Raw genomic sequence first — 27,900 nt, 5'->3', positions numbered from 1 at the left:
AGGCAGAGATTAAGGACACTACATCAGACAAAGGGCAGCAGGACAGGTGAGTGACGCGAGGATGCAGTGATACAGAGCAGCCAATGCTTATGTTTTGCCAAATTAATTGGAGAAAGGCAATTAGAGACAATACCGTGTAACAAATGACATTAGTAAATTTTTAAACCATAAAGCATTTATGTTTAAAAATAAGAAATATTCCTTCCTGTAGGAATTCAAAAGAAGAAAATAAGGCCCAATATTTAGAAGCAGTCAAACTCCTAATACTAAATAAACGATCAAGTCTGGTGTTCAGTAAATTCATGTCTTAGCCATTTGTTTCATTCCTTTTTGTATCATCAGAGGAAATGGAAGGTACATAATAGAGATAAAAATTAACTTCAGGCAGAACGTGGTGGCTCACGCCTGCAATCCCAGCACTTTGGGAGGCAGAGGCAGGCGGATCACCTGAGGTCAGGAGTTTGAGACCAGCCTGGCTAACATGGTGAAACCCTGTCTCTACTAAAAATACAAAATTAGCTGGGCATGGTGATGCATGCCTGTAATCCCAGCTACTCAGGAGGCTGAGGCAGAAGAATTGCTTGGACCTGAGGGGGAGGTTGTAGTGAGCCCAGATCATGCCACTGCACTCCAGCCTGGGCAACAGAGCGAGACTCCATCTCAAAACAAACAACAAAAAAATTAACCTCATATAATTTAAAATACTCAAGCTTTTAAACAATAGTTCTGAAAATGTATAGGTTTCTGTAATTATTTTTTTATTAAGCTTTTGAACTTAGCTTTGATAAACATATTACCCTGAAGCTAAAATTTGATTTACCTAGGAGAAATCTGTGTTCACCAGCAACACACACTTACAGAGAAATTGTAATAAGATATTCTGAATGTCCAAAAGAAACCCAGATGAGAGGTCGTGGTCTCTGACTTTGAGGATTTTTGATTCAATGATCTTTATTTTACTTACTGAAAGCTCTTTTTGTTTCTGGTGGTATTTCTTAGTTCTATTATAGCAATGTTTGTAGGATGAAGATAACCTGAACGCCTACCAGCAAGAAAATGGTTAAACAAACTATGGTATGTCCATACTATGGAATACTGTGCAGCTATTAAAAGCACAGAGTTAGGTTTAGAACTAGACTTGAAAAGAATGTTGATGACATATAATTAAATGAGAAAAATCTGAGAGAAAAAAAAGCAAATAAATGGCAACAAACTGGGTTTTTGGTCATTTTTATCCTACTCTAAATGACGAACCCCTAGAGGAACAGAGGCATGTTGTATTCATAGCATGTGGCATAGAGTAGTAATTCCAACATTTGTTGGATAAATTAACAATTTTTTATTTTAAAGAGAAGCATACTACACAAGATAAACTCTGGTCAATGTAGTCATATGTGGAATAGGGAGAAAAAGGCTGAAAAGTTGACATTTTCCAAGTTGTCCTTGCTGAGCATAATTTTTAGCAGAACTGTCAGAATAAGCCATGAAAACGAGGTTAACATCAATAACCCAGTCCTCTCGCTTACGGTGCCTGCTGATCTAGAAGTTCAGTGTTATGAATTATAAATAATTTTAAGAAACATACAAAAAGTGTTTTTTTTTTGACAGATGTCATTTATTATGTTTCATTCTGCTCTTTGCCTCTGTCTCTGATGAGGAAAAATGTTGCTTAGGCCAAGTAAATGCAAACAAGGTATTACAAAGATAAGTAATGAAGAAACTAGAAAAAGCACCAGTCTGATCAAGCTTCCCCTTCATAAATCATAGTGTTTCAATGCTGCTTTACCTACTGGTACCTAAGTTGTTGGTTTCTCAATCAAAAAATGATAAACAATCTCATTTTGCTATTGTATTTTTTGGTAATAATTTTCTTTGTAAATTTATTGTATCAAACTGTAAGTTCATCTTCAAAGCCAAAAAAGTAGTCCTGTATCCTTAATAACTTGATGCTCATCAGTTTTGCTATTTGAGACTTTATTCTTTATGAAGAATGATGTACTGATGCCTTTGAAAGAATTTTTTAAAAGATTCACGTTACGTGATCTGAGTTCTTTAGTGAGAATGTAAAATCTATTATTAATAAATAAATAAATAAAAAGATCCACATTGAATCCATCAAGAATCCGTCGTTAACTAGCGTTCAAATCAGTACATACAGAATGTGTGTGCTGGGGAGGGGGGATTTTAACAAATCATGCTCGTTTGCTAGAAGAAGTCAAACATGTAATCACTTATAAAAGGATATAGGCCAATTAATTTAACTCTCTTGAGATCATAATAAATTAATTCACCTGACTACTCAAGGTGAGGGATGTAATATCCCAACCAAAATGGTAAACATGATTCCCAGTCGAAAGGGCACATGTGGATAAACACATAGCCAGAAGAGAAATGCCTTACTCAGGCAGAACTGAATGTATTCAAGTCAATATGTGAACCAGAAGCAACACTAAGTAAGAAAGCTCATTAAAGCTAGAAAGTGATGTGCCTTCCCTTAGAAAAAGTGCAAGTATGTGCATTCAGCATGCTCCCTGCACCCTGAAACTTTGTATGGAGAAAAATTCCTCATCCCTTCAGTTCCTTTTTGACAGCTTAGTTCTTCAACATGAAACTAAAGCTTGTCTTGCCAACAACAGTCCTCTGTACAATCAACCATAAAAAACTGCTAAACAGTCCGTTTGGGCCACGTACCAGAGGCCTGAGCACACTGTGTAAGGAGGGTGTAACCCATGCAAACTTACATATTCTTCTTCAGTCTCCTCAACAAAGAAAGCTTCTCCGTTGTCACCCAACTTCATGTGAAGATCCACTGCACTGCCGTTGATTTCTATATCAATCTATGGGAGAAACAAAGTATGACTTAATGTTCAAGGAGTCTTTCCTTCAAGTTAAACTAAACCAGAACTCTGAGTTCTCAAGCCAAACTTAGCATAGTTTTGAGGTTCCTAGAACTACAGCCTCTGAGAAACACTGCTACTTGCCCCTACCCAACCACTAAGAAGCCAAATGGAGCTGGCAGAGGGAGAGATGGACAACCAGGAATTGAAAGAAAGTGTTTCACCATCTATTTTTACAACATATAAAAATTTTAAAATTATTTTTCAAATTTAAAATGGGGGAAATATTATTGTCAAACATTTGCACACTTTCCAAGTTATGGCACAGGCAGGCCTCACCTCACACGGTTCAGATACACACAAGTTTCAGGAACCTCAGTATGTGAGCTGTGAGCAACTGCATCAAGTACAACTTCACTGACAGCTCTTCTGCCCACAGATCACTACGTAACAGGTGACAATCAGTGCTGTGATTGGTCACTGATGATGGCGGTTCCATTTTCCCAAGAACCAGGTGAAACGATGGGATAAGTAATATCATGTCAAAAAAAAATTCAGGTAGACATATGCGTTGGGCCATTTTTGTGTTTGCTATAAAGAAATACACAAGGCTGGGCAATTTATAAAGAAAAGAGGTTTAACTGGCTCATGGTTCTGCAGGCTGTACAAGCACAGCGTTGGCATCTGCTTGGTTTCTGGGGAGGACTCAGGAAACTTTTACTCACGGTGAAAGGCAAAGTGGGGGCAGACACGTCACATAGTGAGAGCAGGTGCAAGAGACTGGGGGTGCCACACAAAGGTGCCACACACTTTTAAAACAATTGGATCTTGTCAACTCAGCAAAAACTCATTCATCCCCAAGTGGATGGTGCTAAGCCATCCATAAGGGATCTGCCCCCATGATCCAAACACCTCCCACCAGGCTCACCTCTAACACTGGAGTTCACATTTCAACATGAGACTTGGAGGGGACATCCAAACCTTATCAACATATTTTGTCAAAATGCTTGTTATAAAACTCCTATGTATGGGCCGAGTGCAGTGGCTCATGCTTGTAATCCCAGTACTTTGGGAGACCGAGGTGGGCAGGTCATCTGAGGTCAAGAGTTCGACACCAACCTGACCAACATGGTGAAACCCCATCTCTACCAAAAATACAAAATCAGCTGGGCATGGTGGCGCCCGCCTGTAATCCCAGCTACTCGGGAGGCTGAGGCAGGAGAATCGCTTGAACCCAGGAGGCAGAGGTTGCAGTGAGCCGAGATCACGCCATTGCACTCCAGCCTGGGCAACAAAAGCGAAACTCTCTCAAAAAGAAAAACAAACAAAACAAAACAAAAACAAACAAAAAAACCTCCTATGTATGAATAACATAACCACACTGAAGTGAGGAAGAATGGAACTAACCTTACCTTGGAAACAGTATTTTGACTTGTATTGTAAGTCTAAAGACATATTTTATATGTTACTCCAAACAAATATTGTGCTGTAGTTAATACATTCACAGAGATTTGAGTTAGCAATTCTGAAACTATTTTGTGTTTCCTAGGATTGAGTAACTAAGCAGATATACTGACGATAATCAGAACCATGTTTCCTGTTGAAAGAGAAAAAAATTATAAATAAGGAGGGGGAAAGAAGCCTGCGATGGTGGATGGGAATTGGAGGAACCCGTGTGCCCTCATGATTTTCATATATAGATGCAGGGGTGTGTGGGGGTGTGTGTGTGTGTGTACACGTGCACACATCCACCCATTTCCTGGCTCTGCCAGCTTGGGCTGCCTAGAAGCAATGATACCTCAGGAGTTACGAGCACGCCTAATAACCAGATCTTTGTTCGTAAATACTATTCTTCAATAAAAGGAACTGGCGTAAAATAATTAATGCCAGAGCTGAGGCAGGGAAAGTAGCTTCTTCTGGAACACCTTCTGGTACCAGGAAGGAAGGGTTCAAAAACTGATGGGAGCATTTCAAAGGAACTCAACTTGAAGGACATATACTAACAGTCAAACTGGGACAATCTGAGCAACTAATTTCATTTTTGGAGGCTATCCATTTAAACAGTGTAGCTGGGAAAATAGAAGAATGCTTCTTTAACATGCAAATTCAGACTCTAAACTATTCACACACTATCTCAGAAAAATTAACACTTCACAGCCCTTACTTTTAGAGATCAAGTATGACATTTCTCAATGTGACTACTTATCATCTTTGTGTGACTTTAAATGGAGTTTGGTCTTTCCAAAAATTAAACCTAACATCAAATTATGCCAATATTGGCAATACTTAAAAGAATATGCTGTGAACTCTTCAGGCAGCAACAACACAAAGATTTTAAAAATATTTTGAGAGAACACCAAGTTGGAACAAATTCTTCCCACCAACGTGATTATTTTAAAAAGGACACTAATTTGATGTATGAAATTCTAGTAAAACAGTTTTAAAAATAACCCCTCATTTCCATATAGTCTTACTTCTTACACTGTGGCTTAATTGTGCTGAACATAATATAGGACTAAGATGCTGAAATGAAACTGGTATCTCTGAGAAACAGTCGATGTACTAGACTTTTGAACTAGCTTACCACTCTTTGGGTAAGAATATCTCAAATGTCTTTTGGGAGTCTATTCATCCTGTTTCAAATCATATACAAGCTGAGTGTCTCAAATCCAAAAATCTGAAATCTAAAAATGCTCAAAAATCTGAAACTTCTTGAGCATTTACATGACACTCAAAGGTAATGCTCACTGGAGCACTTCAGACGTCAGATTTTCAGATTTGGGATGCTCAACCAGTAAGTATAGTGTAAATATTCCAAAAAATGAAAAAAACTGAAATCCAAAATGCTCTGGTCCCAAGCATTTCAGATAAGGGGTACTCAACCTGTATTTCTGGTGTGGCTTTAGGGAGTAGAGGTGGGCTGTTGTCCAAGCCAATAAATATACCCCTTTCCCAGCTACAGAAACTGGTCCCAGAGATATGTCCGTTCCTTTGACAGGGAGACTAAATACTGATACTTCTGTAGGAAGCTCTCTCTCCACTGGGATTGATGAGTTAACAGATTGTGAGCCTGGAGGTATTGGTGGCCATTTTACATTAGAGAGAAAACAGAAGTGGAAGCAGAGAGGAGAGGTGGGGAAAGAAAAAGGGAATTCTGACAGCAAGCTTTTTTGCCTAAGCTAGTAGAGGGTAAATTTCTGTTATCAGCAATGAAAATAGTTTTAATACACTGGGTTATTTAACTTTGATAAATAATCTGACCAGGCGTGGTGGCTCACACCTGTAATCCCAGCACTTTGGGAGGCCAAGGCAGGTGGATTACCTGAGATCAGGTAATCCTAGCCAACATGGAGAAACCCCATCTCTACTAAAAACACAAAAAGCAGCCAGGCGTGGGAGCACGCGCCTATAATCCCAGCTACTCGGGAGGCTGAGGCAGGAGAAATGCTTGAATCAGGGAGGCGGAAGTTGCAGTGAGCAGAGATTGCCCCACTGCACTCCAGCTTGGGCAACAAAGCGAGACTCCATCTCAAAAAAAAAAAAAAAGAAAAAAGAAAAAAGAAAAAAAAACTTTTATAAATAATCAAGTAATCAGCTTTTTCTGATATCAATAAATTTTAAAATATCAAGTACACATTTACCTTCTAAAAGTAAACTCCTAAGTTATTAAATTTACTGGGAGTACTGCTGTTCTACCAAACAATTACATATCAATGGCAGTGGGAAAATTATTATACTACATCTCTCTAAACAGTGGTTTTAAGGTGGTCATGATTTCAAATTCACTTCATAGGTACACCCGTATTTGAAAATTTGGGGTCTTACTTTCACATCAATGGCCAGCTTTCCCTAACCCAAACTGACTTAAAATAAGACAAATAGTTAATGCAAATTGCCAGTGTATCTCAAAGTAGGCATGATTTCAGTTTTACTCTCACAGTTTTTCAGTTTTCTCACAGGAAAGCTGTTTTGGTAAATCAAATGGCCAAATTTCCTCCCAAACATATTCTTTGGGTTTCTGAGATACTAAGGGAGTAGGAGGAAAAAAATTCTCTTTTCCTGTGTCTCATGAGTACATTCCTATTAAAAATGCAACGTTTTGACAAGATAGTAACACAACGATTGTGTAGCTTTTGCACAGGAATTGTATTATTTCCTAAATTAGAGGCACACAGCAAGCAGGAAAAGGTGTTTTATCTACTTGGTCACTATTTACAGATGCATACATGCTTATAAATACATCTGCCTTCAGGTTCCATTTTGAAAGGCCAGACACTGATCCAATGTGATAAAAAACAATCCCGGCAAAAAAAAAAAATAATGATGATGATACCTTATCAGCAGTTTTACAATAGATCCATACACAACTAATGGGAAATTTCAGTCTGTTGCCAATTCCCCCAGAACAGGTCCAGTCTGAAAGTACTATTGGTATTACCACAAAGAAAGAAAAAATTTCAGAGAACCTAAACTATGGCTAAATAACACTGTTTTGCAATGGAAAGTTTCTAAGTCCCTAAGTAAACTGCAACTGCTTTTGCTTTCTAAAGGGTGACTCTGAACAGAGGCCAGACCACACAAGCCCTGCTACCCTGAAATGTGGTTCTCCAGTGGAAACTGATTTTGTAATACCTAGAAATGAGATGTTTTTCCTGGAGGAAAAAAAGAAAAAGAATATCTAGTTTTGTGAAATCCATTTTCTTTCACTCTCAAAATAACATTTAAGTTTAATTAAATAGAGGGAAATTTCTATTTAAAGATCAGCTATATAAAATAGCAAAAAGCTGAAAATAAATGTTTTCGACTTACACCAGTGGTCCTCTACCACATCCTTTTAGGTCTGTGCCAGAAAATGGTGAGGATCTTTTGTTGTGCTTTAAAATGTTGACAAAGCCTTTCTATGTTATTTAAGTAGATACTGCGAGGCAAGAATAGAAAGAGAAATCTGTGTACCTGCCAAGTGTTATTACTAGCTCTGTTTTCTAATTTGATTGACATCAGATATACTAGCAAAACTTCCAGCTGCTCCATAACCTGAAGAGGATAAGAAAAACCTACACAAATATCTTCTTCCTGAAATGAATCTTTCCTAAAACAAACGAAAGTCAACCAGCCTATGGTCTGTTGGTTAGCATTTCGGTCAAATATGGGGACAAGTCCTGGTATCAACAACAGAATTTAGATTACAAAAGTTTTTACAGCTTTGTCAAAACAAACAAAATGTGGCATTAATTAATTTCCTTTAAAAAAGAAAATACGGCCAGGTGCAGTGGCTCTACACCTGTAATCCCAGAACTTTGGGAGGCCGAGGCCGAAGCCGGTGATCATTTGAGGTCAGGAGTTCGAGACCAGCCTAGCCAACAAGGTGAAACCCCGTCTCTACTAAAAATACAAAAAATTAGGGGGGCATGGTTGCATGTGCCTGTAATCCCAGGCACTTGGGAGGCTGAGGCAGGAGAATCGCTTGAACCTGGGAGGCGGAGGTTGCAGTGAGCCAAGATCACACCGCTGTACTCCAGCCTGGGCAGCAAAGCGAGACTCCAACTCAAAAATGTGTGTGTGTGTGTGTGTGTGTGTGTGTGTGTGTGTGTGTGTGTGTTTTCTTGATTATACCAACCTATTCCATTTACAATTAGTATGAAGGTATTAGCCTAAGTATTTAAAAATACTATATAAAGTAAAGGAAATTTTTCTTTTTCTAAATATGTCTAAGTTCCCCCATCTAGTTTCTGTTTTGCTTTTCTGAGTTGCAACATGTAAGATTATTATAATAATTTTCAGTTTCCCTTTCCCTTGAAGAGACTTCTGCAGTCGAGCTTTGTGGTTTTCAAAGTAACTTCAAAAGCAATACATAAACGTTGACTTCTCGTAACATTGTCTCAACATCATTCAGGTTAAAAAAAAAAAAAGGCCTAGAAAACTCACAATAGCAATTTATTCATAGAGGATGACTTTTCTACTCCTTGAGGACACTCACTCACTTTCTCTTTGAATCTCAGGATGACTTTTCCTCTCCTTGAGGACACTCACCACTTTCTCTTTGGATCTCAGGACTCCCAGCTTTCCAAACCGAACGTGAAAAGGTGAACACTGATAGCTGCCATCCTGCTGCTGTACCACGATGACATCAATGCACCCAGAGAGGGTGGCCTGGTTAATGCCCTTGTAGAGTTCCTTCACAGTGACAATCACCTGCCCAGCCAGCTGTCCCACATAATTCATGGTTTGAGACTACAAGAAACAAAAATTAGATGAGATGTTAACACTAAATTTGTGATCTATTGACAAAGAAATAACAGTCGTAACAAAAATGACACTACTCACTTGTATGCCAGATTTCATATCATTAGCCTTATTAATTTTGAACCCAACAGTCTCATGCTACCATTGTTTCTACGCATTTCCACACACAGACCACCCGAGACTATTCTCCTTTGTATCTGAGAGGCTGCTCCAGCCAGGGCCTGAGGCATTCCCTTTCCTTTCTCAGCAACCTGGATAGTACTGACTGCCATTAGGGACTTTTTCCCCAAAGTTCAGGATCAGCACAGAATCACCAAAGAACCCTGACCTCCTGCCCAAGACCCTTTGGAACCTGCGGCTACTGCATCCACTTTGGCCATAGCAGCCAAACAGAAAAAACAAACATCATCCCCAGGAGAAACCAGAGATTCATCTTCCAACAGAACCAATGTAATAAATTAGTGAGAGCTACATTTTGTAAGGAACTATTATTACTAGAATAGTATGGTTCGGACACATGCTAGATTAAATAAACTCTGGCAATTCTGCCTGAGCCTAGCCCATTTATAACATTACTTCTACGGAAAAATCCCTTCAATGACTCAATATAACTAACTGGAACATGCAATCAAGTTCTACAAAGTTCAAAGCACAGAAAAGGGTTTTACTCTTGTTCCTCAACCTCAATTCACTATTCAAATCACAATCAAAAGGTCTGCAAGGAGTTCTCCAGAAAGGCTCAAAGGAGAGGAAGTACAGCTAAAGCCAGGGGTGGCTTTATTGCCTTGGCCCCATCCCCAACTTTTCCACTAATAAAAACCAAATCCCCCCCTTTCAGTCCTAATGTCAGATTTTACTTCCAGCTATTGAATACACCCCCGCATTTTATTCATTAGATGCTGACACTCCTAGTATTATGCCAAAGCACAATTCAGTGAAAGCCATTCTGGGGACTGGAATGACAGAGAGTAACCAAGAGTCCCTCCAATGCTCCAGCTAATTCAGAGGCCAACTTTCACCCAACCACAGGACTGACTGACTGCTCTCCAGGCTGTCTGCCATAAGCAGCTCGTGGTTTCTCTACACCCAGCTTGGAGGCTGCCTTGAGCTTAAAGGTCCATGCTCTGAAAAGTTTCAGAGAGCATGTTCTGTGTTGCCAAGTGAGTCCAAAACTGAACTGGGAGAAAGAATGCTGTCTTCTTGGGAAAACTCAGGGGCCTCCAGGATATCTGCCTGCACAGAAATTCACTCTGCTCTTCACAGATGAGTGGCCACAGCAGAGCCCTGATTCTAAATTGTTTCCTGTTCCTACACGCGGATGAATGTGTAATCAAGGCCCATCAGTTCTACACCATGAAGCATCGCCATGATAATTTTACCCTGGAAGAAATTTTTAAAATATTTTAAAACTAATGTTACCAAGGCCCTTAAATGCACCCATAGAAAAGCTGGAAAACGCTTGTGCTGCAAAACTTACTCCTAAATAACAAAATAAGATGACATCCTTTATGTGATATCAAACAATTATAATCTGGTGATGGTTTTGGAATAATTGATTTGACCTCAATAGCTAAACCAAATTAAGCATGTATCAAGTGCTCAATAATCATTTATTGAATGAATGAACAAATGAACTAGTAATAAATGAGACTAAAAAAATAAGAAACATAAAAAAAAAGTGTGGGGAGGAAATAGTGTTTCATCAAAATATTCATATAACATCCCATTATGTTTTTAATAATTAAATTCCTATTTTGAGGTCACTGTAGATTCACATGTGGTTCTAAAAAACAACACAGCTAGATCTCATGCATCCTTTTCATATTCTGTAAGTAATGCATATTCACAACATGCTTTTTACCTACATGGCACACACATGAATTAAACAGCATCCAAGCAGTCAATCTTGGTATTACTGCTTGAATGGTGGTGGCAATGTTAAAATGAATTTTATTACAAGAAAAAAAAACCATGTTAGACCTTTTCTTAAAATAAACAAAAAAATGCTAACTTTTAAGCATTGACATTCAGCCACAAACAAGTCTTATAAATGTGTAACAAGCTTCCATCAACTACAGCATAAAATTCATAATTAAGTGTAACCGTACCTATTCAAGATTATTTTAACTACCATGGTTAAGGGATGTGCTGTTATATGGGAAAACCTAATGTGTAAATGCCAGTTGCTAAATGTAGAAAAATACAGGTTGTCAAATAACTGGTTTTCTCTTGACAGATAATGAAACGATGACATTTATATTGTGAAGGCTGGTAAAACAAAAGTAAAGGGAGGCCTGTAGCTTAACATGCTACACCCTGGGTATGATGAGCAGCTGTCTGCTAGAAGGGTCACCCCAACAGAGCTGGGGAAAGAGGCTTCCTCACCGTTAGTTACATCTGGAGGAAATGCAGTTGTTCGTCATAGGCATGAGGGATATGTTAAACAGCCTGCTCTTGAAGCAGAATCTAGTGCCATATACCTTATTCCTACATGCTAGCCCAGCATAGCTACACAATAAGAACCAAGTCAGACCTGTCCTGGTCAGCACCTGGGAAAGCCACACTCTGAACCAGCAGCAGAAAAGATACACAATGACGTAACCCAAATGTTTAAAAAATATAGCAAAATAACACACTGTAAACTATTCCTCCTATTTTATCATGAATGATGAGGGAAAATGTGGGAGGACAAAATAAATAATGGAGAGTGACAGAGACCAAAGGAGAGCCATGCAGAAAGAAACAAACAAGAAGTCACAGAGAAAAAAGAGCAAAAGCAAAGACAGAATATATAACCAGAAAGGCAGGCTCATTTGGAGATGCCCACACAGAAAGCAAAATGTGGAAATGAAAAATGGTCACAGAGCAGCATCCCTATCTTGAGGCTTACGGGCATAAATAAAAATATTAAAGTGCACTTGCTGATTCTTGGAACAAGAAGAATACATCCAGCCCATTCTTTTAACAAATACCAAAAATGCTTCTAACACATCTCTGAAATACTCTAACAATAATCACACCGGAAGCAACTCTTTTTTTGAAAGCTCGTAACATCCCAAATTCTTAAACTTATACATTATTATCTCAGAACTACTTTAGAGGTGGTATTATTTCTATTTTTAAAGACAATTAAGGCTGGGTGTAGTGGCTCATGCCTGTAATCCCAGCACTCTGAGAGGCTGAGGCAGGCAGATCACTTGAAGTCAGGAGTTCGAGACCAGCCTGGCCAACACGGTGAAGGCCCGTCTTTACTAAAAATACAAAAAATTAGCCAGGCGTGATGGCATGTGCCTGTAATCCCAGCTACTTGGGAGGCTGAGGCAGGAGAATCACTTGAACCTGGGAAGCGGAGGGTGCAGTGAGCCGAGATCACACCACTGCACTCAAGGCCTGGGTGACAGAGCAAGACTCCATCTCAAAAAAAAAAAAAAAAAAAAAAGAAATGAGGGTTAGAAAAGTTAAGTAATATCTATGACCTCCCTCTGTCCCCCACCACCACCAAATTCATATGTTGAAGCCCTGACGCCCAATGTGATGGTATTTGGAGACAGGGCCTTTGGGAAGTAATTAGGTTTAGATGAGGTCACATGGGTGGAGCCTCCATGTGATGGATTAGTGTCCTTCTAAGAGGAGAAAGAGACCCAGACCAAGCTCTCTTTCCTTTCCTCGTGAGAATACAGCAAGAAGTCTGCAAACCAGGAAGAGAGCGCAATCAGCTGGCACTTTGATCTGTGAGAATGGTAAGAAATAAATGTCTGTTGTTTAAGCCAAATACCATCTATGGTATTCTGCTGCAGTACCCCAAGCTGACTAAGACAAGTCTCTTCTTAAACATCGCATGCTATGCTGCATTTCAGTTTTGGGATCGTTACAGTTGACAGAGACTCACTACTTTACCAAGAAGTCCATAAAAATGTCAGAGAACTATTATGTCCACTAGAAGTCACACTGAATATTACCACGCTCTTCCAAATGAAACCACAACACACCAAAGAATTTATCAGAGTCTCATCTATTCTAGGCTAAGCATTCTTGTTCCTTAAAATATGTGAACTGATTGGGTTTACTCTGACTCTTATGACAATTATTTATGTCCATCTTTAAAAACGATATTTAAAGACAACTAGACACAATGGCTCAGATATGGCCTGACTGCTATACAGTGTATGTAATATACAGTGTGCTGTTTGGGCCTAGGTACCTTCCCATGGGCTAGATTAAATATTGGGAGCTCCGAAGGAAAAGACGTACTTATTGATTACGCAAATAAAAAAGTGAAGAAAAAAAAAAGCAGTAGAAAATAAGCAACTACAACACTTATTAGAGACCAAATGGTCCTTCGCATATAAAATTCAATACGCCAAATTAGTCCTTCATGCATAAAATTTGACAGTGCCCACTATCATATTTTTCTTATCAAATATTTTAAGGTATAAAAGGACACACACTGGAATAAATGGGTAGCTTTCAAGATTTCGTTATTCACCAAAAGTTTGAAGATCAGCTTAGCATCTTTTGCTGAGCATCAAAGAAACTAAAATGAATAATCACTATATGGAGTATGGATTTATAAATAAAATGGGCCAGGCGCGGTGGCTCACGCCTGTAATCCCAGCACTTTGGGAGGCCGAGGCAGGTAGATCACTTGAGGTCAGGAGTTCAAGACCAGCCTGGCCAATATGGTGACCCCATCTCTACTAAAAATACAAAAAAATTGGCCTGTATCGTGACACATGCCTGTAGCCCCAGCTACTCGGGAGGCTGAGGCAGGAGAATCGCTTGAACCCAGGAGGCAGAGGTTGCAGTGAGCTGAGATCGTTGCCACTGCACTCCAGCCTGGGTGACAGAGTGAGACTCCCAATCTCAAAAAAAAAAAAAAAAAAAAAGCATCAGTAAATAGGTTCAAATACCAATCCCCCTCCTACAAAAACTGCTTAAAATTATTTCAATTATTTGATGTGTTCAATCAAAAATAACTTTTGTTAAGGAAAAGAGTAATCAGAGATAAAAGGTAGTTTTAAAACAATAAAAAAATTCATAAATTATCAGCACAAAACGGACACATTCTATTTACTTTTATTTTCATTTTGAGACAGGGTTTCACTGTGTTGCCCAGGCTGGACTGCAATGGTGCGATCTCTGCTCACTGTAACCTCAGCCTCCTGGGCTCAAGCGATGCTCCCACCTTGGCCTCCGGAGAAGCTGGGACTACAGGAATGTGCTACCATGCCCAGCTAATTCTTGTATTTTTTTGTAGAGACGGGGTTTTGCCATGTTGCCCAGGTTGGTCTTGAACTCCTGGGCTCAAGCAATCCACCTGCCTTGGCTTCCCGAAATGTTGAGATTACAAGTGTGAGCCACCACGACTGGCCTCAAAATGGACACATTCTAAACCACTATTTTAAGTGTTTCAAAATCTGTTTCTTAAGTTTATCTCCAAATATCTAATCGGTACTAGTATTGTTGGTACTACTACCAACGAACACAAAACTAAACTTGTTACACGTCTCTCATGTGTCAAGTGCTATGTTAACCTGTATGTTATCTCATGTAGTCTTCACAGATACCCATGGATTTGGTATTCCCATTTATATGTGGAAACTCGGGTTCAGAAATATCCAAGGTCAGCACACTATTAAGTGGCAGAGTTAATATTCAAACTCAAGTATGAGCCTAGAACCTAAGCCCTTAATTGCATCTCTAAGTAACAGAAATGCTCTAAGTAAACATGATAAAAGCCTTCATGAAGCCTCCAGATTTCTTACTGCAAGTGGGCTGCTTTCAGCAATCTGAGTATCATTTTTACTTAATGCGACTTGACTACTTAAAGATGAAATGATTACAGGGAATCCAAAGAAGCCATACTTACCCTCCAAGTCTCCTCACACCACTACTATTAACCCTCCCGCTGGACCATGGTCCAGTGTTACAAAGCAGACTCCTGGGAGCGCCACATGTCATGAGGCTTACGGACAGAGGTTAAAACAGCTTTTACCAAAGAACATGCCATTGCAGCTAACTTTCTGCTCATGGACATGAGGAGTATGCTAGGAGGGAAGAGAGACACCAGATGCTTCAGGAAATAGACAACAGGACACTGTTACCTAGGATGTAGGTAAACATTCCAGCTTGCCCCTGTGCTCCTGGACCAAACTCCTTCAGGACACCCATGATTACGGTTTGCATTTGATTAGCATGTAATATTTTTCAAGAACTTCCTCAAACATACCTCATTTGATTTTCAGAAAGAGAATGTAGGTTATGCTAGCAGGCATTATTAATTTCATTTTAAATTTGAGATTGAGATAAGAGGTGTCTACTATTCACTAGAACCCAGTTCTACCTATACTCAGGGTCCCAACTTTCTCCACTACCTCTGACCCATGGCTTAAATCATTGGGTCTCAAGGTCATGTGGTGTCCCTGAGGGCAAAAAAATCTGAGGGCTAAACTCAGGTTATACTAAATCCCTATGGTTTTCTCAAAGAATCCCAGAGTAACCTAGAGGTGGCCAATATGGATCTGGGGGGGATTCTGGATGGTAAAAACTTCCCCCAAAAGTAAGTGATGAAACGCAAAGGTACCCACGCAGCAGCTGCCGCAAGCTTCTCCCCGGTCAGGGAGGGCAGGGGGTGACAGTCCCCCAGGGGCTTGCCCACATCGTGTAGGTGCTTAACCGAGTCAACATTTTACAAAACATTTACAGTGTGCCCACCAGATGCTAAGGGATTACAAAGAACGAAAGGAGGTTACAACTTAGCTAGACAGAAGAAAGGAAGAGTATACAACACAGCGCAGTCTAGGATAAGTTGAAAGCAGGGCCACAGACTCCCGACGCCAAGCCCTGACGGGGAATCCAGCCTTTCCGAGGGAAGCTGTTCTCAGACATTTAAATTCAAGCAAATGCCTTACTTTGTACTTCCTGGTTATTTCTTTTCCCCGTCATAGTAGAATGCCAATTTGTTTCTTTAATTCTGTATTATTTTATATTAGCTATCTTTAAATTCTCACTTTATAAAACAAGAAATAGAAAATAGCAGCCGCACAAGAACAACCTGGCCTACCCCCTAGGAGCACAAAATAGATGGTTCATTAAAGCCCATATGGTAGCCCATGCAGTCTCCCTGAAGCTAAGATGGCCCATGAGAAGTGCTGACAGCTGAGCCTCTAACACTCACTGCTCCTAGACCTTCAGTGGAGAAAGAGCCCCAAATGTCTCAAGAACACAGCGGGTCTCCTGCTGCCCCAGCAGTGTAGGGCGACTGGTCAAAGTGTTCTCCTTCATTTCTAGGACAATTTAGTCCCTGTACAGACTCTGTAAACGAAAACCCAGTGCCTCCCAGCAAACTTCCTGAATACACCAAGTATCCAGACAGCTTTTTCATCACAATGAAAAAGGAAATCTGGAAGAAGCCTTACCCGGGAAAGGCCTCTCGATGTAATCCTCCTACAGGTTTAACTCAGAAACAATCACAAAAAAAGATGCCCATTATACTGGCCTGTTTCTGGTATAGTTCAGTTTTCACACAGTCAAAATCAAGCACCTATTTCATGCCAGTCACTACAGTAAGTCCTTATGAAGATAAACAAAATTCTGCCCTCATCCTCTCTCAGAGGACCTTGGTTCTTGAAAGAGATATAACAAATACTGTCTTATATAATCCCTTATGATAATGCTATTTGGGAGACTGTTAGGAAGACTAGAGAACAAAAAGAGAAAAAATCTGCTTGGGAGAGTTAGGTAAGGCTTCAAGCAGCAGAAAATATTTGTTCTAGAAGTGGAAGTATGTGTAAAGGGCTGAACAGATTAAGGAAGGAAGGTTCCCAGTGGGCAGTCCCAGGCAGACAGAACAGCTTATGGGAAAGTGTGCTAAGTTTGAGAGACAAAAGTGAGATGACACAAGGCCTTGGACCCTGTGCAAGTTTATCATGTGGGCAATGGGTGCAATCAGTGCTTCTTCTGTTCAGGGAAGCGACAGGATTAGGTCACAGGGGGAGGATGAACTAGAGAAGAGGTAGCTAAAGGCGGAGAGACTACTCCAGAAGTCACCACAACAAATTCAGGCATGAGACTGCACAGCTCTACGGTAGAAGAGACACACAGGGAGCTGAGAATCAGTTAGTCTTGATGACTGTTGCATGAACCAACTTAGAGATATGGAAATAAAAAGAGTAGACCTGGTGGGGAACTTCCTATCAAGGTTGAACTTAAAGAACACTACTTACTACCACACTGCTTCAAAAGTTTGTGTACATGAAAATCATTCTGGGTGGTTTTAAAAAATGCAAATTTCTGACTGTTTTAAAGCTTAAGAACTAATTATGAAGATGAGCCAGGTTAGGGAAGCATAGTTCCATGTAAAAGTAAGAGCTCTTGCTACTTTGGGCTACTTCCAAAATCAGTTCAACAGAAAACTGACTACACAAAGGCTCTGAGCCTTGGGAATTGTCCTGTCCTTTGTCTTTTACAGAGAAAAAGTACAGGGGAGTTTTTGAATCGTTCTGAGCTGGTGTTGGGCCTCAGAGGACTCCCTCCTGAGAGAATGAGATTTAGCCAGGATGAGGTGTGCTTTGGAGGATCTGAGGTTCTAGTCAATTCCCTGTAGATCACAAACTCTGTCTTTCTAAATCAGAGCAACCCCATCACCTCCACTTTTTGAAGTCGCAGTCAGGGAGGTTTTTATATCTAACTTCTTTTTCCCCACTAAATGAGGAAAACTGGCAAGGAGCACACTCTAGGTCAGTATTTCTCAAAGAGTGGTCCTTGGACTGTCTGCAATAGAAGCAAGTTTTGGTGCTTAAGAATGTAGGTTCATTCATGAAAAATATGGGAAAGGGGGATAAAAACAAATACACGTTCATGAACCCCAACCCAGACCTACTACATAAAAAGCTGGAAATGAGGTCTTAAAAATCTGTTACCCATGATTCTGACAGACACCCAAGTTTGGGAACTAACTCTAGGCTCTGTTGCAAGAACTTTCTCCTCTTAAGCCTGATTAAGTTTGTTATGAAGACTAAGTTGTTATGGGCTCAAGTTCACATCCTGTCGTATAAAGATGTCAAGGTCTGTTAAGTGTGGATCAGAAGTGAAAGCAATAGATAGTAATAGAATTTTAGACATTTTAATGACAGCTGACCTGATTGTTTTATGATACTTAAATTCTAGAGCTGGCAGTGCTTCTGTGAAAAAACTCAGAAATTCTGGCCTGGGAAGACTGCTTGCCTAAGGACCCCTTCCACAATTACAACCAAATATTATTCAATATCAACCTTTGGGATACGTAAGAAGAGGGGATTTTCTGATTCAATATTTCTGTTTGGGAATTTAAACAGACACATAATGCAATGGCTAGATCTGAAGGTAAAAACAGGGCTCCCTGGATTTCAATGATTTCAGTGCTCAGAGAGGCACCGAAACACAAGGGTGAGCCCCCAGTAGCCATGTCTATAATATGGGACCCAGGCCTTGGTATCTGCTGGCTGACAGGGGTGGGAAACATCTGGCCCAAACAGATATTCATGAAACGTATATGGAGAGCCAAGGCCACCCAAGACTGGGAGGGCTGGGCTACCTGAGATGGGATGCAGAAGGCCCACCAGCTTGGAACACTGACGCCCCAGGTGGCCCTGGCTCTTTGCCCTCTTGGCATCTCTCTGAACGATGAGCCAGTCATAAGTTTCTTTGCGTGGTTGTTCAGAGTCCATTTCCAATGTTGCCAACAAAGGACTTAAATCAGACAGGCTAGATCCTGACTGGATAAAGCCACCTGGAGCCCTAAAACACCCTCCTGCAAATATCAGCCTGGCAAAACTAGCAAGAACATGCTTCAAACGTAACCCAGATAACACTTTATTCTACTTAACAACTTAATCTGTTGAGAAAAAAATTTTTAATTTTTTAAAAATGAGAAAATATGAAGCTGGCCTTAAGCTTAGTTCTCAGGGCTGATAAGTTTTAAATTAGGATTTTGGGATCTGTCACCATGTTATTTCCTTTGAGGGAATCTGAAAGCTCAGACTTCTGCTCACTGAGTTCACTTCTCTATGATGATTTCAACACACTCACTTTCTATAAACAGATGAACTGCTTTGTTGGACTGAGTAGGGCTCAGAAAAGGGAAGACGCTTTCCCAGTATAGCAATGCATCCTCTCTCCGAGTGGCGGCCCAGACCTTTACTCAACGACAGTGTCTACTTCAGCTTTTCAGCAGGTATAACTTAAGGAAGGACCATAAACATCACCTATTTCATCTTCAAAAATTACCAGCCCCCATCTTCTACCCACCCCAGTCATCAGCCCAATAATTTTCTGGACAATTCTTCAAAAGCCAATACCAGTTTTCATCTTAATCTAGTATTTCGTAAGAGGAGCAAAGATGTTTCAGGTTCCCTGGGTAAGGAGGAAGTGGGATCAAAAAGGAACGTACATCCACAACAGATTGTGAATCCCCAGAGCACAAAGGCAAAGATCAAAAAGATGATAGGGGAGGATGTGTGGGCTCAGTGGCTGAGAAGAAAGCAGAGGTCACAAGATGGGATCTGTTGCTGTGAGTGCCCAAGGCCCCCTGCCCTCTCCCTACCACAGCACTCACCACGCGGCATGAACATTTAGGCCACCTTCAAACTCTTGAGTTCCGGTAAGGAAGAGAAAAGTCCCGCAAGCTTCACTGTTTCCTGAAAGCTTGGCACAGTGCCTAGCAATAGTAGGTTCTTAATAAGTGGTTTTGGATCAATGAATGGACCAATGAATAAATGAATGAATGAATGCAAGACCTAGTGAACAGAATCAGCAAGGAGAGGGAGAAATATACACAGTGTTGCGTTTTATCTCACTGACTTAGAGTAAAATTCAAGAGGTAAGTGAAGATACATATAACCATGCGCTGGAAAAAAAAAAAAAAAAAAAAAACAGGCTGGGTGCGGTGGCTCACGACTGTAATCCCAGCACTTTGGGAGGCCGAGGCGGGGGGTGGATCACCTGAGGTCAGGGGTTCGAGACCAGCCTGGCCAACATGGTGAAACTCTCTACTAAAAACACAAAAATTAGCCAGGCATGGTGGTGGGCACCTGTAATCCCAGCTACTCAGGAGGCCGAGACACGAGAATCACTTGAACCCAGGAGGTGGAGGTTGCAGTGAGCCAAGATCGCGCCACTGCATTACAGCCTGGGCGACAGAGTGAAACTCCATATCAAAAACAAAACAAAACAAAAAAACAAAAACAAATAAAAGAAATCCATGGTGGAAGTTAACCCAAAGTCCCAAAAGCAATGCCCATGTGTTCAGACCAATACTTTCCTCCAGAAGCTGCTGAAGACCTCACAGAGAAAAACTTGCATAAATCTAGTCTATGTCAGTGACAAAAATGACACCGCCTCAGGATGGGTAAATCTAAAAATATCCCCGTGAGAACAAATGACAGCCAAGTAGATCATTCTGGAGAATACTGAGCAGCACAGCAGCAACTTGCAGCAGAGACTGCTGGTCATCAGAGGAAGTCAGTGTGAAGTCAGCCGAGGCAGAAGCAAGGGTGCCGTAACTGCATTATTACAGAAAACAAAGTGAAACACAACCACAAAGTTATCCATCTTCTACTAGTCAGCTGACTTTTATGAAAATGCCCAATATAATTATGCTACAGAGCACAGCCTTTAAGGAAAATGGCTGGAAACAATAGTTTAATTTTCCTGTGCTCAATAATGTACCAGAACATTAATTTTCTTCAGAAATAGAACCTGGTACAGAGCAAGAAAAACTAGTGTTCAATTTTATCGTTAAATTTCAAAATAACGTGTGGCTTAAGGAGATCCTAAAACGGTAAGCAGCACCCTCAAAAGGGGGCCCCAACTCCCTTCCTCAGCCCCGACAACACTCACATGGCCAAACTTGTTTCAAACTATCATAGCTCTGTAAAACTAAATGGTTCCTGTTCCCACATTTCTCTTTAATGCTTCTCCCTTCATTTCCCAAAATGAAAATAAAACCTTGTCATGAAACTTTCTGATAATTTAATTCTTGTCTGTTCCCATCAAGGCTAAAATATGCCCAGTTTTGACCTCTGTACATGAGGTGACAGATGCTGTTACAGGGAACATTTAACCTGACTGGCAACTAGAGAGAAATGCAAGAAGTAAAATCATTAAGAACTGTAATCAGTTCAACATTCTGTTTATAATTAATAATGAAAGATATTAAACTATTACTTAAGTTAACCTTTGTGTAATGGTTATACCTATCAGCACAGAAAAAATTCCAGCTAAATGTTCATGCCAATTTAGCTATGAAGTTTTAAGATTACAAATAGCTGTACCTTCAACTATTCAAAATAGATTTTTCTTAAAACAAAAAAAAAGCATACACTTTACAGACAGGAAAATTAACCCTTTTGTAGTGTACAGTTGTTAGCTGTGACCACACATTGCTGTAGCCACCACTATAATCAAGATACAGATCAATCAGACTGCTCTCCAAAATGCCCAAACCCATTTGGAGTCAATCCCTCTTCCCCACCCATGCCAATCACTGATCTGCTTTCTGTCCCTAGTCTTGCCATCTCTGGAATATCATATAAATAGAACCATACAGTATGTACCTTTGGATTCTGGCTTCTTTAGCTTAGCACAGTCCACGTGACATTAATCAATACTGCTGCATGTATCAGTAGTCTGTTCCCTGTTAAGTAGTACCCCACTGCATGGATGTATCAAATGTTTATCCATTCACTAGCTAGAAGATATCTGGGTTGTTTCCAGGTTTCGGCAATTACAAATAAAACTACAGGTTGAGTATCCCCCTTATCCAAAATGCTCAGGACCAGAAATGTTTTGAATTTTGGATATTTTCAGATTTTGGAATATTTGCATATACATAATGACCCAAGTCCAAACATAAAATTCATTTATGTTTCATATACACCTTAAACACATAGGCTGAAGGTAATTATAGAAAATATTTTCAATTAATTTTGCACACAAAACAAAGCTTTAACTGCATCTTGGCTGGGACCTATCACCAGGGCAAGTACGGAATTTTCCACTTGTGGCATCAGAGAGTTTTGGATTTCAGAGCATTTTGGATTTCAGATTTTTGGATTAGGGATGCTCATTCTGTACTATAAACATCTGTGTACAGGCATTTGTGTGAACATAATTTCATTTTATTTGGATATTTTAAAGCGGGATTGCTAAGATATCTTTTTACAAAGTTGATTTTACTGGTATTGTTTTGTTGTTGTTGTTGTTTTGTTTTGTTTTTTTGAGACGGAGTCTTGCTCTGTGGCCCAGGCTGGAGTGCAGTGGCGCAATCTGCCTCCCAGCTTCACACCATTCTCCTTCCTCAGCCTCCTCAGTAGCTGGGATTACAGGCGCCTGCCACCACGCCCAGCTAATTTTTTTGTATTTTTTAGTAGAGATGGGGTTTCACCGTGTTAGCCAGGATGGTCTCGATCTCCTGACCTCGCGATCCGCCCGCCTCAGCCTCCCAAAGTGCTGGGATTAACAGGCGTGAGCCACCGCGCCTGGGCTTTTACTGGTATTGTTTTTAAGGAATCTTCAGTGTCCTTGGGGGAGCCTGTTATTAGAGAAATCCTTCCTTTGTAAAATAACATAACTGTTTTTTAAGTTTGGATTTTCACATGTGGGATTTGCTTAAAATGTAAATTCACCTCTATACCGGTGAAAATTCAAATTCATTTTCTCATGGTCTTAACTTTTTAAACACTGTATATCCTCAACAAATTACATAAGCTGTAATTCAGATGTTTTACTCATTATTCTTCCTAATGTTAGTTACAGGGAGATGATGGGGGAAAAAGTGGAGAGGGCACTAACTTACCCCTTCCAATTGCCATTTTAGGCTGCGTGCGTTGGCTCACACTTGTAATCCCAGCACTCTGGGAGGCCAAGGCAGAAGAATTAGTTGAGCCCAGGAGGTGGAGAGCAGCCTGGGCAATGTAAGGAGACTCCATCTCTACACAGAATTGTTTAAAAAATTAGTTGGGTATGGTGGCGCATGCCTGTAGTCCCAGCTACTCTGGAGGCTGAGGTGGGAGGGAACGCCTGAGCCAGGGTAGTGAAGGCTGTAGTGTGAGCCATGTTTGTGCCACTGCACTCCAGCCTAGGCAACAGAGCAAGATCCTGACTCAAACAAACAAAAAAAAATTGTTTAAACCCCAAATGCCATTTTACGTACCTCATCTGATTTAATCCTCACAACTAGGTGAGGTAAATGTTATATTCATTGTACTAATAAGAAAACTGAGGCCCAGAGAAGCAACTTATCTATAGTCTAGCAGTTACCCAGAGACATGACCAGACAAAAGTCCTGGTATGTCCGTCTTAAATACCCATTCTTGTTTCACTGAAACCTAAAACAGCTCCTAAAAATTTATGGAATTTTCAGGCTATGTGTGGGTAGGAATTTCATAAAGGCTTTTAGAAGGCTATGATGATTCTTCCATATGCTACCATACATGAAAAATCTTAAGCCTTTTTTTTGAGATGAAGTTTTACTCTTGCTGCCCAGGCTGGAGTGCAATGGTGCAATCTCAGCTCACTGCAACTTCTGCCTCCCGGGTTCAAGTGATTCTCCTGCCTCAGCCTCTCGAGTAGCCGGGACTACAGGCGCGTGCCACCACGCCCAGCTAATTTTGTATTTTTAGTAGCGACGGGGTTTCTCCATGTTGGTCAGGCTGGTCTCGAACTCCTCACCTCAGGTGATCCACCCACCTCTGCCTCCCAAAGTGCTGGGATTCCACGCCTAGCCAAGCCTTTTATTATGAGTAGTCTTACAGATACGATTACGTTATGAACATAAAAGTGTGTTTTAAGGGGTATGTCCTTATCCTAAACCTTCTAAAAGAATTGTGTAGTAAACCTATTTTGGTGGCGACTATTGATAACCATAAGCAACTCTAAAATAAGCCAGGAAATCTGATTATTTGGCTTAATTCCACATACAAAAGGCACACAATTTTAGCAGGTTGCTATAGAAGCCATGTGCAGTATTTTCAGGGTTGACTATCACTGACATTGGTGGGATACAATTTTTTTGAATTTTATCCAAAATTCAAACACTCCAACTTTGAAACACTCCAACTCTATCGGAAGTTTTTTCTATTTACACACTGACCTAGAAGTCAGGAATTTGTACGATTCTTCCACTATCCAAATTACAGCCCCAGACTGGAAACAAAGTAATATATTACTATAGGTTCTATGTCTAGGGAAGGACATGTTAAACTTTGCTCATCCCCCTTATTTCCCATCTCATCCTCTCTCACCCATTAAAGAACTGTAGTTAATATCACAGTTAACATTAACACAATTAGGACAAGTTTAAAATGTCAAGTAATTACGTGTCCTAATTGTGTTAATGCCCTGGGGTGAAGGTCTCTCAACCTGTACCATATTGTATCCTAGTAAATGAGGGTAAGAACCAGCCAGATGGACTACCATTGCAACTCCTGTAGCTAAGGTGGCAGCTACTAAATTAACAAGCACATGCAGGCCCAAAGTTCAGTCAGTACTCTCAGTAACTGGGGTTGAAGGGCTTCTTATCAAGAAGTCTGATAGAGCACCTGCTTTAGAAAGCAAGCTACACGTGGAAAAAAGAATGTAGGCTGCCTTATCAAAAAGAAGATAACTCAAGGATTAAAATAAATTTGGTTTTAGTGGAATCGTAAGCCTGTCATTTGTCTGCGTGGATTGTTTACATGTTTTTAAAAATGTTTAACAGCTTCCCTGGGCATTCAACCCACTAAACATTTCCTGAGGTGTGCTCAATTTCTCTGACAAATGTTTATAAGCATACTGGCCATGAAACTGTACCACTTCCCACGCAAAACAGGGGACTTACTTTACTAATGAGAGCTAGCTAGGAGTGACATAAAAATTCTTTTTAGTATAAGAAGAAATGATGATTAACCCAGTTATGGAAAACGATACTTCACCATGGAACAGACTGTTCATTAACAAAGAGTACTTAACTAAGCCATAAGAGCCTTTGGATCCACAGATATACATCCAAAAGTCATCGTTCCCCAAGACTAATTAATCACAAACAGTTGGGGCTGGGTGTGGTGGCTCATGTCTGTATTCCCAGCACTTTGGGAGGCCAAAGTGGGCAGATCACTTGAGCCCAGGAGTTCAAGACCAGCCTGGGCAACATGGAGAAACACAGTCTCCACAAAAAAATACAAAAATTAGCCAGGTGTGGTGGCACGTGCCTGAGGTCCTAGCTCCTTAGAAGGCTGAGGCGAAAGGACTGCTTGAGCCTGGGAGGCAGAGGTTGCCTCCTACACTGCACTCCAGACTGGGTGGCAGTGAGACCTTGTCAAAAAAAAAAAAAAAAAAAAAAAACATAAACACCTGGGAAAGCTTCTAAAAATAAAACTTCCTAGAAAGGAAGCTAAAATGAACCCTGTGGTGCTGGACTGGAATTGGAGGTCTCGGTATGAACCCATGGTTTTAAAGTATATACACAGGTAACTAGATGCACAAGCACTGATGTGTTTATACCTGAGCTAGAAAACACACTCAAATATCCTAACTCTCTGTTAAGAAGACCTAGAATCAAGGATACTCTCAAATCAATGTGCATATCTATGGCTCAGATCTTGCTTTCTGAATATCATTCTCCAATAAAAGGAACCAGGGCTCCTTGGAAAAGTGGTTGATTCATTCCATGGCTGTGGGCAGGAAAATACAAGATAATGCTGGAGCATCTTGTGGAGTCAGAGACTGGGAAATGCTCAAAATCAAAAGAGTGAACGTATGTCAGAGAAAAAACAGGAGTATACTCCCAAGAGCTAAACACAGGACAATTTGAGCAACAAAACAGGATTACTAGATTACAATTAGTTGAATAAAATATTCTTGACTCCTCACTGATAGAATAAATTAATATATAAGTGAGAAATGACAGCTCTTACAGATGAATTATAATTAATGAAGAAAAAATGAAGAAACTAGAAACTCACTATTGGAATATATCACAGTATTATTTATGGAAGGCAAGATCCATCAATGGATGTTAAAAATAGAAGACAAAAGTTTGAGGAGAGGCCGGGCTCGGTGGTTTACACCTGTAATCCCAGCACTTTGGGAGGCCAAGGAAGGTGGATCACCTGAGGTCAAGAGTTCAAGACCAGCCTGATCAACATGATGAAACCATCTCTACTTAAAACACAAAAAGAAGCCGGGAGTGGTGGCACCTGTACTCCCAGCTACTCAGGAGGCTGAAGCAGGAGAACTGCTTGAAGTCGGGAGGCGGAGGCTGAAGTGAGCCAAGACTGCGCCACTGCACTCCAGCCTGGGTGACAGAGCAAGACTCTGTCTTTTAAAAAATAAAAAATAAAAAAAAAAGTTGAAGGAGAAACAAGATAAACAAGATGTCTGGATATTCTCAAAGTATTTTCCCCAAGATACACATTCATTACAAAAGGAAAAAATTTTAACTCTATAGTAGAGAAACCTGGAAGACACCACCATAATCAAGTGATCGGGAAAACTTAAGACACACTGACCTCAGGGACTCCTGGTATGACTCACTGAAAAGGACTTTTGAGGTATTTTGACCAAAAACACACAACCTCAATCTAATTATGAGACAACATCAGACAAACCGAAGTAGAGACAAATTCAACAAAATATCTGACCAGTGCTCATCAAAACATCAAGGTCATGAGAAGCAAAGACTAAAGAACTGTCACGATTGGAAGAGACTAAGGAGACAGGACAATTCAAGGTAAGGTTGGGCTCTGGAACAGAAAAAGGACATTAGTAAGAAGAATCTGAATAAAGTCTGTAGTTTCATTTTCAAAACAAAACAAAACAGTTATTCCTGGCCTCCACTACTGCCTTCAATTCTGCTTCAGTCTGTCTGGGAAATCTGTATTTTCTTTTGAAAGCTCCACAGGGATTCACTCAGTGATGAGTCAGATGTGGGCATCATCGTCCTTGGGGCTCACTTCTCACCCCCGGTGCACATTGCAGTCACTGAGGTGCTTGGGGAATCCTCATGATCAGGCCACCCCATCTGCAGATTCTAGTGCAAGTACTTTTGAAAGCCTCCAAATGATCCCAGAATGTAGCACATCTCAAGCTGTGCCTCAGGACCACAGGTAGGTGGAATGACTCCCAAACCCTCTTGTTTTCTTGACAGTGAACAGAGCTGAAGAAGGGTGGTGTAGTAGTTCCTGTTCCTTTCCTGCCTCACTTCCTGGCCTCAAGTGATCTACCTGCCTGGGCCTCCCAAAGTGCAGGATTACAGGTGTGAGCCACCATGCCCAACTGAGATTTTTATTTAGATCCTTTCAGAGTTGTGTCCATCTCCTCTAGGCCAGGCCAGCAGCCTCACTTTTTGGGACACCTAAAGGCACAGTGATGTAACTAAGGTGTGTTTTCCCAATGCACGAAGACTACACCTGGATCACATCTACAAAACAGGGCTCACCAGGCACTCTAACGCACTGAGTATGCTGAGTATGTAATCAGGACCAAGTATCCAGGCAAACTCAACATGGTAGCATTCATACAGCCATTTGCTGGATATCTGCCCAGCTGTGTTATTCATAAACCCAGAGCAGCAAAAAATTCCGACATATTAGTGGAGGCAAACAAAAAAAAAATTGATTTACATGCATCTACTGGACTCAGTTGTAGTACAATAAATATTTGCTAAATGAAGACAATTTTGTTTCCTCTACAATAATAGGCTTAGCTATGCAATATACAGTGTGTGTGGAGGCAGTCTGTGTGCATGTATGTTTTAATTGTAAACTACTTCTAAATCCTTCCTTACTGAAAACAGATGGGGGCA

General features: G+C 40.5%; 1 protein-coding gene across 8 annotated transcripts in view; it reads right to left on the bottom strand.

The window, feature by feature from the left end:
* Positions 1 to 27,900, bottom strand: part of LPIN2 (lipin 2) — a 103,227-nt gene that overhangs the window by 41,659 nt on the left and 33,668 nt on the right. For 7 of the 8 annotated variants that reach the window (XR_008540709.2, XM_016933402.4, XM_016933401.4 and 4 more), the window contains 2 exons: positions 8,868 to 9,068; positions 2,742 to 2,837 (listed from right to left, as the gene is read on the bottom strand). Coding sequence is in view for 7 of the 8 variants with exons in the window: in XM_016933400.4 (XP_016788889.1) it covers positions 2,742 to 2,837; positions 8,868 to 9,068 (297 nt within the window). In the remaining variant the exon portion in view is untranslated. Of the gene's footprint in view, positions 1 to 2,741; positions 2,838 to 4,249; positions 4,435 to 8,867; positions 9,069 to 27,900 lie in introns of all 8 variants that reach the window. The other variant, XM_063795536.1, reaches the window with a different exon arrangement.

Source organism: Pan troglodytes, chromosome 17, assembly GCF_028858775.2.
Source record: "Pan troglodytes isolate AG18354 chromosome 17, NHGRI_mPanTro3-v2.0_pri, whole genome shotgun sequence".
NCBI lineage: Eukaryota > Metazoa > Chordata > Mammalia > Primates > Hominidae > Pan > Pan troglodytes.
The sequence above is the reverse complement of the archived record's forward strand: the minus strand, read 5'-3'. Positions and strand labels throughout refer to the sequence as shown.